Here is a 13,377-nt window from a genome sequence, read left to right on the forward strand (position 1 = left end):
GAGGTATTAGCAGCGGGGTGTTAGGGTGTATAGGGAGAGGTATTAGCAGCAGGATGTTACGGTGTATAGGGAGAGGTATTAGCAGCAGGATGTTAGGGTGTATAGGGAGAGGTATTAGCAGCGGGATGTTAGGGTGTATAGGAAGAGGTATTAGCAGCGGGGTGTTAGGGTGTATAGGAAGAGGTATTAGCAGCAGGGTGTTAGGGTGTATAGGGAGAGGTATTAGCAGCGGGGTGTTAGGGTGTATAGGGAGAGGTATTAGCAGCAGGATGTTAGGGTGTATAGGGAGAGGTATTAGCAGCGGGGTGTTAGTGTGTATAGGGAGAGGTATTAGCAGCAGGGTGTTAGGGTGTATAGGGAGAGGTATTAGCAGCGGGGTGTTAGGGTGTATAGGGAGAGGTATTAGCAGCAGGGTGTTAGGGTGTATAGGGAGAGGTATTAGCAGCGGGGTGTTAGGGTGTATAGGGAGAGGTATTAGCAGCGGGGTGTTAGGGTGTATAGGGAGAGGTATTAGCAGCAGGATGTTAGGGTGTATAGGGAGAGGTATTAGCAGCGGGATGTTAGGGTGTATAGGAAGAGGTACTAGCAGCGGGGTGTTAGGGTGTATAGGAAGAGGTATTAGCAGCAGGGTGTTAGGGTGTATAGGGAGAGGTATAAGCAGCGGGGTGTTAGGGTGTATAGGGAGAGGTATTAGCAGCAGGATGTTAGGGTGTATAGGGAGAGGTATTAGAAACGGGGTGTTAGGGTGTATAGGGAGAGGTATTAGCAGCAGGATGTTAGGGTGTATAGGGAGAGGTATTAGCAGCGGGGTGTTAGGGTGTATAGGGAGAGGTATTAGCAGCAGGATGTTAGGGTGTATACGGAGAGGTATTAGCAGCGGGATGTTAGGGTGTATAGGGAGAGGTATTAGCAGCAGGATGTTAGGGTGCATACGGAGAGGTATTAGCAGCGGGATATTAGGGTGTAGAGGGAGAGGTATTAGTAGCAGGGTGTTAGGGTGAATAGGGAGAGGTATTAGCAGCGGGATGTTAGGGTGTATATGGAGAAGTATTAGCAGCGGGGTGTTAGGGTGTATAGGGAGAGGTATTAGCAGCGGGGTGTTAGGGTGTATAGGGAGAGGTATTAGCAGCGGGGTGTTAGGGTGTATAGGGAGAGGTATTAGCAGCAGGATGTTAGGGTGAATAGGGAGAGGTATTAGCAGCAGGATGTTAGGGTGTATAGGGAGAGGTATTAGCAGCGGGATGTTAGGGTATATAGGGAGAGGTATTAGCAGCGGGATGTTAGGGTGTATAGGGAGAGGTATTAGCAGCGGGATGTTAGGATGTATAGGGAGAGGTATTAGCAGCGGGATGTTAGGGTGTATAGGGAGAGGTATTATCAGCGGGATGTTAGTTAGAGTGTATAGGGAGAGGTATTAGCAGTGGGATGTTAAGGTGTATAGGGAGAGGTATTAGCAGCGGGGTGTTAGGGTGTATAGGGAGAGGTATTAGCAGCGGGATGTTAGGGTGTATAGGAAGAGGTATTAGCAGCGGGGTGTTAAGGTGTATAGGGAGAGGTATTAGCAGCATAGTGTTAGGGTGTATAGGGAGAGGTATTAGCAGTGGGGTGTTAGGGTGTATAGGGAGAGGTATTAGCAGCAGGATGTTAAGGTGTATAGGGAGAGGTATTAGCAGCGGGATGTTAGGGTGTATAGGGAGAGGTATTAGCAGCAGGATGTTAGGGTGTATGGGGAGAGGTATTAGCAGCAGGATGTTAGGGTGTATAGGGAGAGGTATTAGCAGCAGGGTGTTAGGGTGTATAGGGAGAGGTATTAGCAGCGGGGTGTTAGGGTGTATAGGAAGAGGTATTAGCAGCGGGGTGTTAGGGTGTATAGGGAGAGGTACTAGCAGCAGGATGTTAGGGTGTATAGGGAGAGGTATTAGCAGCAGGGTGTTAGGGTGTATAGGGAGAGGTACTAGCAGCAGGATGTTAGGGTGTATAGGGAGAGGTATTAGCAGCAGGGTGTTAGGGTGTATAGGGAGAGGTATTAGCAGCGGGGTGTTAGGGTGTATAGGGAGAGGTATTAGCAGCGGGGTGTTAGGGTGTATAGGGAGAGGTATTAGCAGCAGGATGTTACGGTGTATAGGGAGAGGTATTAGCAGCAGGATGTTAGGGTGTATAGGGAGAGGTATTAGCAGCGGGATGTTAGGGTGTATAGGAAGAGGTATTAGCAGCGGGGTGTTAGGGTGTATAGGAAGAGGTATTAGCAGCAGGGTGTTAGGGTGTATAGGGAGAGGTATTAGCAGCGGGGTGTTAGGGTGTATAGGGAGAGGTATTAGCAGCAGGATGTTAGGGTGTATAGGGAGAGGTATTAGCAGCGGGGTGTTAGTGTGTATAGGGAGAGGTATTAGCAGCAGGGTGTTAGGGTGTATAGGGAGAGGTATTAGCAGCGGGGTGTTAGGGTGTATAGGGAGAGGTATTAGCAGCAGGGTGTTAGGGTGTATAGGGAGAGGTATTAGCAGCGGGGTGTTAGGGTGTATAGGGAGAGGTATTAGCAGCAGGATGTTAGGGTGTATAGGGAGAGGTATTAGCAGCAGGATGTTAGGGTGTATAGGGAGAGGTATTAGCAGCGGGATGTTAGGGTGTATAGGAAGAGGTACTAGCAGCGGGGTGTTAGGGTGTATAGGAAGAGGTATTAGCAGCAGGGTGTTAGGGTGTATAGGGAGAGGTATAAGCAGCGGGGTGTTAGGGTGTATAGGGAGAGGTATTAGCAGCAGGATGTTAGGGTGTATAGGGAGAGGTATTAGAAACGGGGTGTTAGGGTGTATAGGGAGAGGTATTAGCAGCAGGATGTTAGGGTGTATAGGGAGAGGTATTAGCAGCGGGGTGTTAGGGTGTATAGGGAGAGGTATTAGCAGCAGGATGTTAGGGTGTATACGGAGAGGTATTAGCAGCGGGATGTTAGGGTGTATAGGGAGAGGTATTAGCAGCAGGATGTTAGGGTGCATACGGAGAGGTATTAGCAGCGGGATATTAGGGTGTAGAGGGAGAGGTATTAGTAGCAGGGTGTTAGGGTGAATAGGGAGAGGTATTAGCAGCGGGATGTTAGGGTGTATATGGAGAAGTATTAGCAGCGGGGTGTTAGGGTGTATAGGGAGAGGTATTAGCAGCGGGGTGTTAGGGTGTATAGGGAGAGGTATTAGCAGCAGGGTGTTAGGGTGTATAGGGAGAGGTATTAGCAGCGGGGTGTTAGGGTGTATAGGGAGAGGTATTAGCAGCAGGATGTTAGGGTGAATAGGGAGAGGTATTAGCAGCAGGATGTTAGGGTGTATAGGGAGAGGTATTAGCAGCGGGATGTTAGGGTATATAGGGAGAGGTATTAGCAGCGGGATGTTAGGGTGTATAGGGAGAGGTATTAGCAGCGGGATGTTAGGATGTATAGGGAGAGGTATTAGCAGCGGGATGTTAGGGTGTATAGGGAGAGGTATTAGCAGCGGGATGTTAGGGTGTATAGGAAGAGGTATTAGCAGCGGGGTGTTAAGGTGTATAGGGAGAGGTATTAGCAGCATAGTGTTAGGGTGTATAGGGAGAGGTATTAGCAGTGGGGTGTTAGGGTGTATAGGGAGAGGTATTAGCAGCAGGATGTTAAGGTGTATAGGGAGAGGTATTAGCAGCGGGATGTTAGGGTGTATAGGGAGAGGTATTAGCAGCGGGGTGTTAGGGTGTATAGGGAGAGGTATTAGCAGCGGGGTGTTAGGGTGTATAGGGAGAGGTATTAGCAGCAGGATGTTAAGGTGTATAGGGAGAGGTATTAGCAGCGGGATGTTAGGGTGTATAGGGAGAGGTATTAGCAGCGGGTTGTTAGGGTGTATAGGGAGAGGTATTAGCAGCGGGGTGTTAGGGTGTATAGGGAGAGGTATTAGCAGCAGGATGTTAGGTTGTATAGGGAGAGATATTAGCAGTGGGGTGTTAGGGTGTATATGGAGAAGTATTAGCAGCGGGGTGTTAGGGTGTATAGGGAGAGGTATTAGCAGCGGGGTGTTAGGGTGTATAGGGAGAGGTATTAGCAGCAGGGTGTTAGGGTGTATAGGGAGAGGTATTAGCAGCGGGGTGTTAGGGTGTATAGGGAGAGGTATTAGCAGCAGGATGTTAGGGTGTATAGGGAGAGGTATTAGCAGCAGGATGTTAGGGTGTATAGGGAGAGGTATTAGCAGAGGGGTGTTAGGGTGTATAGGGAGAGGTATTAGCAGCGGGGTGTTAGGGTGTATAGGGAGAGGTATTAGCAGCGGGATGTTAGGGTGTATAGGGAGAGGTATTAGCAGCAGGGTGTTAGGGTGTATAGGGAGAGGTATTAGCAGCAGGATGTTAGGGTGTATAGGGAGAGGTATTAGCAGAGGGGTGTTAGGGTGTATAGGGAGAGGTATTAGCAGCGGGGTGTTAGGGTGTATAGGGAGAGGTATTAGCAGCGGGATGTTAGGGTGCATAGGGAGAGGTATTAGCAGCGGGATGTTAGGGTGTATAGGGAGAGGTATTAGCAGCGGGATGTTATGGTGTATAGGGAGAGGTATTAGCAGCAGGATGTTAGGGTGTATAGGGAGAGGTATTAGCAGCGGGGTGTTAGGGTGTATAGGGAGAGGTATTAGCAGCAGGATGTTAGGGTGTATAGGGAGAGGTATTAGCAGAGGGGTGTTAGGGTGTATAGGGAGAGGTATTAGCAGCGGGGTGTTAGGGTGTATAGGGAGAGGTATTAGCAGCGGGATGTTAGGGTGCATAGGGAGAGGTATTAGCAGCGGGATGTTAGGGTGTATAGGGAGAGGTATTAGCAGCGGGATGTTATGGTGTATAGGGAGAGGTATTAGCAGCAGGATGTTAGGGTGTATAGGGAGAGGTATTAGCAGCGGGGTGTTAGGGTGTATAGGGAGAGGTATTAGCAGTGGGATGTTAGGGTGTACAGGGAGAGGTATTAGCAGCGGGATGTTAGGGTGTATAGGGAGAGGTATTAGCAGCGGGGTGTTAGGGTGTATAGGGAGAGGTATTAGCAGTGGGGTGTTAGGGTGTATAGGGAGATGTATTAGCAGTGGGATTTTAGGTTGGATAGGGAGAGGTATTAGCAGCAGGAAGAGAGGAGTGGGGGGGGGGGGTGAGGCCACTTTATCGATCATTGGGGAGATCTCACCTAGAGTTCTGTGCTATGTTCTGGAGACCAGGTCTCCGCAAGACGTCACTAAATTGGAGATTGTGCAAAGAGCAAAAAAAAGGGTTACTGAGACGCTGCAGGATCTACAGGAAAGAGCAAATTACCTTAATATGTGCGGCTTACAGGAGAGAAGGGAGAGGGGGGTATGAGAGAAACTGTCACATATTTAAAGGGTTAATATGTGCAGCTTACAGGAGAGAAGGGAGAGGGGGATATGAGAGAAACTGTCACATATATAAAGGGTTAATATGTGCAGCTTACAGGAGAGAAGGGGGAGGGGGATATGGGAGAAACTGTCACATATATAAAGGGTTAATATGTGCAGCTTACAGGAGAGAAGGGGGAGGGGGATATGGGAGAAACTGTCACATATATAAAGGGTTAATATGTGCAGCTTACAGGAGAGAAGGGGGAGGGGGATATGAGAGACACTGTCACATATATAAAGGGTTAATATGTGCAGCTTACAGGAGAGAAGGGAGAGGGGGGTATGAGAGAAACTGTCACATATATAAAGGGTTTCAGCAAAGTACAGGAGGGAAGCATGTCTCAGAGAAACGCTATGTCCTAAAGCTTGATGGGAGAGGCTCAGGGGAAATGGGAGGAATGGGTGCTAGACTGGTGGAGTTCCCTTCCAGCAGAGTTGGTAGTGGGTATAACAGTAAGGGAATTAAAACATGCTTGGGATAGACATAAGCCTAAAACCTAAATATAAAAGAAAGTGATGGATCACATAGCGTGTGAGGTTTTACATAAAGAGTGAGGTGAACCATGTGGTTCTTTCTGCTGTGAAATGCTGTTTCTTTGTCAGATAGAAGAAGATTATCGTCCAAGTCCTAACGTTCAGAGCCGGAGGTTTACACGGCACTAAGGAAAGAGATGCAGAGATGCCACTTCTATATGAGTATTAGTGGTACTGCTCCGTGGAGCCCTCCTCATAGCCTGACATTGAAACATATAACGTTGACAGTTCAATGTATGAAATAAAGTGATGCCTTTTCCACATGACGCAAAACTTCATGGTGAGAATGGTGTGTGCGGTGGGATATGTACCACGCAGGATAGACTTGCAATACAAGGACTGCAGCTTAATGACAGATATATCATACATGTGTGTGTTTATCCCTTGCAGGAGCACATGTCCATTCCCTGTGATTTCATCTTCTCACAAGGATTTGTCTCCTGGCTGCTGGGACTCATCACTATATCCTTCTCTCAGCTGTAAGAACGTCCCCAAACACCTCCAGTTACTGTGGCATATCCGGGCCTTCCACCGTGGGCAATGACAGAGGAGCAGAGCACAGTGTGACCTGCTAAAGAGAGCAGATAGGGTCTAAAGAGACAGCCCAGAGAGCCGGAACAAGGGGGAAGAGACAGAGGCTTTAAAGTGCACCTGTTCCCTGTGTGCAGGACACACAAGTCTGCAGCAACACACACACACAATCGCAGACTCCCAGTAGCTGCTCTGGTCCTGATGCATTTCAGGCTCATCACATTTTTCCCACATTCATTCCCAAGATCACACAGGTCGCTCACTCACAATAGCATGGAATAGAACTAACATCCTGTGTCCTATCCATGATCAGTGACCACTCGCATAGAGACCTGGCTATCCCTGGCCATCTGCCCCCTGATCCCAACTCAGCCCTGAGCTGACACTCGCTCCTGTCTCACTCACTCCTTGGATGATCTGCTTGAACCTTCATCTCTAGGTTTGTTCATGTATCATATCTCAAGAGAGAGCATCCCATAGCGAGAAGAGCTGCCAAGTGACTGCTTCCTAAAGAGACAGCTCCACAGCAACAAAGAGACGTCCTTCCATGCTTCAGAAGTTCCCTGACTCAGACTGTCATATGGAGGAACTGTCCTTCTGACCGTCATTTTGTACCTCGCCACCTCTGACCTGGGCCTCCCCCGCTGCCGTCTTATCCCTCCTCTCCAGCTCTGACTTCCTCCTTTGGGAAGATGATGGTGAATGAGATCTCAGACTTGGCATCTCCCTCCTCTCTCGGAGCCGTCACCGGCACATGCGTGTCCAAGGTGGAGCTGCGCGTGTGCTGCAAACACCTGCTGGACAGGGACACGCTGAACAAGTCTGACCCGTGTGCCGTGCTGCTCCTGCAGTCCCAAGGACAGTGGATGGAGGTAGAATCAGGGTCACTGTGACATGGCGTCCTGTGCATCCATCTCATTACACGTCAGACATGTATGTGCATGTATCCCTGTGCTTGTGTATACATACATGCACATGTATATCACTGCCACGTTTTCTGTATAAGCTGACATGTATGTGTTTGTGTGGTCCCGTGTACATGTATGTAGCTATACCCACTGGTATTGGCAACAATATGTTGTGATATATTATGTTGTGTATAGCTCCCTGTACTATTCCAGCACTTCTCATACACACAGCTCCACCACTGCAGCTCACTCTGCTATTCCAGCACTGCTCATGCACACAGCTCCACCACTGCAGCTCACTCTGCTATTCCAGCACTGCTCATGCACACAGCTCCACCACTGCAGCTCACTCTACTATTCCAGCACTGCTCATACACACAGCTGCATTACTGTGGCTCACTCTGCTATTCCAGCCCTGCTCATACACACAGCTCTATCCCCGCGGCTCACTCTGCTATTCCAGCACTGCTCATGCACACAGCTCCACCACTGCAGCTCACTCTGCTATTCCAGCACTGCTCATACACACAGCTCCACCACTGCAGCTCACTCTGCTATTCCAGCACTGCTTATACACACAGCTGCATTACTGTGGCTCACTCTGCTATTCCAGCCCTGCTCATACACACAGCTCCATTACTGTGGCTCACTCTGCTATTCCAGCCCTGCTCATACACACAGCTCTATCCCCGCGGCTCACTCTGCTATTCCAGCCCTGCTCATACACACAGCTCCATTACTGTGGCTCACTCTGCTATTCCAGCCCTGCTCATACACACAGCTCTATCCCGCGGCTCACTCTGCTATTCCAGCACTGCTCATACACACAGCTCCATCACTGCGGCTCACTCTGCTATTCCAGCCCTGCTCATACACACAGCTCCATTACTGTGGCTCACTCTGCTATTCCAGCCCTGCTCATACACACAGCTCTATCCCCGCGGCTCACTCTGCTATTCCAGCCCTGCTCATACACACAGCTCCATTACTGTGGCTCACTCTGCTATTCCAGCCCTGCTCATACACACAGCTCCATTACTGTGGCTCACTCTGCTATTCCAGCCCTGCTCATACACACAGCTCCACCACTGCAGCTCACTCTGCTATTCCAGCCCTGCTCATACACACAGCTCTATCCCCGCGGCTCACTCTGCTATTCCAGCACTGCTCATGCACACAGCTCCACCACTGCAGCTCACTCTGCTATTCCAGCACTGCTCATACACACAGCTCCACCACTGCAGCTCACTCTGCTATTCCAGCACTGCTTATACACACAGCTGCATTACTGTGGCTCACTCTGCTATTCCAGCCCTGCTCATACACACAGCTCCATTACTGTGGCTCACTCTGCTATTCCAGCCCTGCTCATACACACAGCTCCATTACTGTGGCTCACTCTGCTATTCCAGCCCTGCTCATACACACAGCTGCATTACTGTGGCTCACTCTGCTATTCCAGCCCTGCTCATACACACAGCTGCATTACTGTGGCTCACTCTGCTATTCCAGCCCTGCTCATACACACAGCTGCATTACTGTGGCTCACTCTGCTATTCCAGCCCTGCTCATACACACAGCTGCATTACTGTGGCTCACTCAGCTATTCCAGCACTGCTCATGCACACAGCTCCACCACTGCAGCTCACACTGCTATTCCAGCACTGCTCATACACACAGCTCCACCACTGCAGCTCACTCTGCTATTCCAGCCCTGCTCATACACACAGCTCCATTACTGTGGCTCACTCTGCTATTCCAGCCCTGCTCATACACACAGCTCCATTACTGTGGCTCACTCTGCTATTCCAGCCCTGCTCATACACACAGCTCCATTACTGTGGCTCACTCTGCTATTCCAGCCCTGCTCATACACACAGCTTCATTACTGTGGCTCACTCTGCTATTCCAGCACTGCTCATACACACAGCTCCACCACTGCAGCTCACTCTGCTATTCCAGCACTGCTCATACACACAGCTCCATTACTGTGGCTCACTCTGCTATTCCAGCCCTGCTCATACACACAGCTCCATTACTGTGGCTCACTCTGCTATTCCAGCACTGCTCATACACACAGCTCCACCACTGCAGCTCACTCTGCTATTCCAGCACTGCTCATACACACAGCTCCATTACTGTGGCTCACTCTGCTATTCCAGCCCTGCTCATACACACAGCTCCATTACTGTGGCTCACTCTGCTATTCCAGCACTGCTCATACACACAGCTGCATTACTGTGGCTCACTCTGCTATTCCAGCCCTGCTCATACACACAGCTCCATTACTGTGGCTCACTCTGCTATTCCAGCCCTGCTCATACACACAGCTCCATTACTGTGGCTCACTCTGCTATTCCAGTACTGATCCTGCATCCTGTGTGATTGCAGGTGGACAGGTCCGAGGTGATAAAGAGTAACCTGAACCCGGTCTTCTCCAAGGTCTTCTCGGTGGATTATTACTTTGAGGAGGTTCAGAAGCTGCGGTTTGAGGTGTATGATATCCACGGCCACTGCAGCATCGGGGCGCGGGACGATGACTTCCTGGGGGGGGTGGAGATCACACTGGGGCAGGTACCGACCCGGCGACTCCACGGTGCAGTGTGCTGCCTCAGGGGCCACACTACCCCTCACTGCTGCAGGGTCTCACACATCCTCTGGTGGTCTCACTGTCACCTATCTATCATCTATCCATATACTGTATCTATCATCTATCTATCATCTATCCATATACTGTATCTATCATCTATCCATATACTGTATCTATCATCTATCCATATACTGTATCTATCATCTATCCATATACTGTATCTATCATCTATCATCTATCCATATACTGTATCTATCTATCTATCTATCTATCTATCTATCTATCTATCTATCTATCTATCTATATACTGTATCTATCATCTATCTATCATCTATCCATATACTGTATCTATCATCTATCCATATACTGTATCTATCATCTATCTATCCATATACTGTATCTATCATCTATCCATATACTGTATCTATCATCTATCCATATACTGTATCTATCATCTATCCATATACTGTATCTATCATCTATCTATCATCTATCCATATACTGTATCTATCATCTATCCATATACTGTATCTATCATCTATCTATCATCTATCCATATACTGTATCTATCATCTATCTATCATCTATCCATATACTGTATCTATCATCTATCTATCATCTATCCATATACTGTATCTATCATCTATCCATATACTGTATCTATCATCTATCCATATACTGTATCTATCATCTATCTATCATCTATCCATATACTGTATCTATCATCTATCCATATACTGTATCTATCATCTATCCATATACTGTATCTATCATCTATCTATCATCTATCCATATACTGTATCTATCATCTATCCATATACTGTATCTATCATCTATCTATCATCTATCCATATACTGTATCTATCTATCTATCTATCTATCCATATACTGTATCTATCATCTATCCATATACTGTATCTATCATCTATCCATATACTGTATCTATCATCTATCCATATACTGTATCTATCATCTATCTATCATCTATCCATATACTGTATCTATCATCTATCCATATACTGTATCTATCATCTATCTATCATCTATCCATATACTGTATCTATCATCTATCTATCATCTATCCATATACTGTATCTATCATCTATCTATCATCTATCCATATACTGTATCTATCATCTATCTATCCATATACTGTATCTATCATCTATCATCTATCCATATACTGTATCATCTATCTATCATCTATCCATATACTGTATCTATCTATCATCTATCCATATACTGTATCTATCATCTATCTATCTGTCTATCTATCTATCCATATACTGTATCTATCATCTATCTATCATCTATCCATATACTGTATCTATCATCTATCCATATACTGTATCTATCATCTATCTATCATCTATCCATATACTGTATCTATCATCTATCCATATACTGTATCTATCATCTATCCATATACTGTATCTATCATCTATCCATATACTGTATCTATCATCTATCTATCATCTATCCATATACTGTATCTATCATCTATCCATATACTGTATCTATCATCTATCCATATACTGTATCTATCATCTATCTATCATCTATCCATATACTGTATCTATCATCTATCCATATACTGTATCTATCATCTATCCATATACTGTATCTATCATCTATCCATATACTGTATCTATCATCTATCTATATACTGTATCTATCATCTATCTATCTATCTATCTATCTATCTATCCATATACTGTATCTATCATCTATCTATCATCTATCCATATACTGTATCTATCATCTATCTATCATCTATCCATATACTGTATCTATCATCTATCCATATACTGTATCTATCATCTATCTATCATCTATCCATATACTGTATCTATCATCTATCTATCATCTATCCATATACTGTATCTATCATCTATCCATATACTGTATCTATCATCTATCTATCATCTATCCATATACTGTATCTATCATCTATCCATATACTGTATCTATCATCTATCTATCATCTATCCATATACTGTATCTATCATCTATCTATCATCTATCCATATACTGTATCTATCATCTATCTATCATCTATCCATATACTGTATCTATCATCTATCTATCCATATACTGTATCTATCATCTATCATCTATCCATATACTGTATCATCTATCTATCATCTATCCATATACTGTATCTATCTATCATCTATCCATATACTGTATCTATCATCTATCTATCTGTCTATCTATCTATCCATATACTGTATCTATCATCTATCTATCATCTATCCATATACTGTATCTATCATCTATCCATATACTGTATCTATCATCTATCCATATACTGTATCTATCATCTATCCATATACTGTATCTATCATCTATCCATATACTGTATCTATCATCTATCCATATACTGTATCTATCATCTATCTATCATCTATCCATATACTGTATCTATCATCTATCCATATACTGTATCTATCATCTATCCATATACTGTATCTATCATCTATCTATCATCTATCCATATACTGTATCTATCATCTATCCATATACTGTATCTATCATCTATCTATCATCTATCCATATACTGTATCTATCATCTATCCATATACTGTATCTATCATCTATCTATCATCTATCCATATACTGTATCTATCATCTATCCATATACTGTATCTATCATCTATCTATCATCTATCCATATACTGTATCTATCATCTATCCATATACTGTATCTATCATCTATCCATATACTGTATCTATCTATCTATCCATATACTGTATCTATCATCTATCCATATACTGTATCTATCATCTATCCATATACTGTATCTATCATCTATCCATATACTGTATCTATCATCTATCTATCATCTATCCATATACTGTATCTATCATCTATCTATCATCTATCCATATACTGTATCTATCATCTATCCATATACTGTATCTATCATCTATCCATATACTGTATCTATCATCTATCTATATACTGTATCTATCATCTATCTATCTATCTATCCATATACTGTATCTATCATCTATCTATCATCTATCCATATACTGTATCTATCATCTATCTATCATCTATCCATATACTGTATCTATCATCTATCCATATACTGTATCTATCATCTATCTATCATCTATCCATATACTGTATCTATCATCTATCTATCATCTATCCATATACTGTATCTATCATCTATCCATATACTGTATCTATCATCTATCTATCATCTATCCATATACTGTATCTATCATCTATCCATATACTGTATCTATCATCTATCTATCATCTATCCATATACTGTATCTATCATCTATCTATCATCTATCCATATACTGTATCTATCATCTATCTATCATCTATCCATATACTGTATCTATCATCTATCTATCCATATACTGTATCTATCATCTATCATCTATCCATATACTGTATCATCTATCTATC

General features: G+C 44.7%; 1 protein-coding gene across 1 annotated transcript in view; it reads left to right on the forward strand.

The window, feature by feature from the left end:
* Positions 1–13,377, forward strand: part of LOC142470182 (copine-7-like) — a 41,279-nt gene that overhangs the window by 11,498 nt on the left and 16,404 nt on the right. Inside the window, exons 2-3 of the mRNA XM_075577160.1 lie at positions 6,309–7,321; positions 9,749–9,931. Coding sequence (XP_075433275.1) covers positions 7,142–7,321; positions 9,749–9,931 — 363 coding nt within the window. The 5' untranslated portion in view covers positions 6,309–7,141. The remainder of the gene's footprint in view (positions 1–6,308; positions 7,322–9,748; positions 9,932–13,377) is intronic.

Source organism: Ascaphus truei, chromosome 19, assembly GCF_040206685.1.
Source record: "Ascaphus truei isolate aAscTru1 chromosome 19, aAscTru1.hap1, whole genome shotgun sequence".
In the NCBI taxonomy this organism is placed as follows: domain Eukaryota; kingdom Metazoa; phylum Chordata; class Amphibia; order Anura; family Ascaphidae; genus Ascaphus; species Ascaphus truei.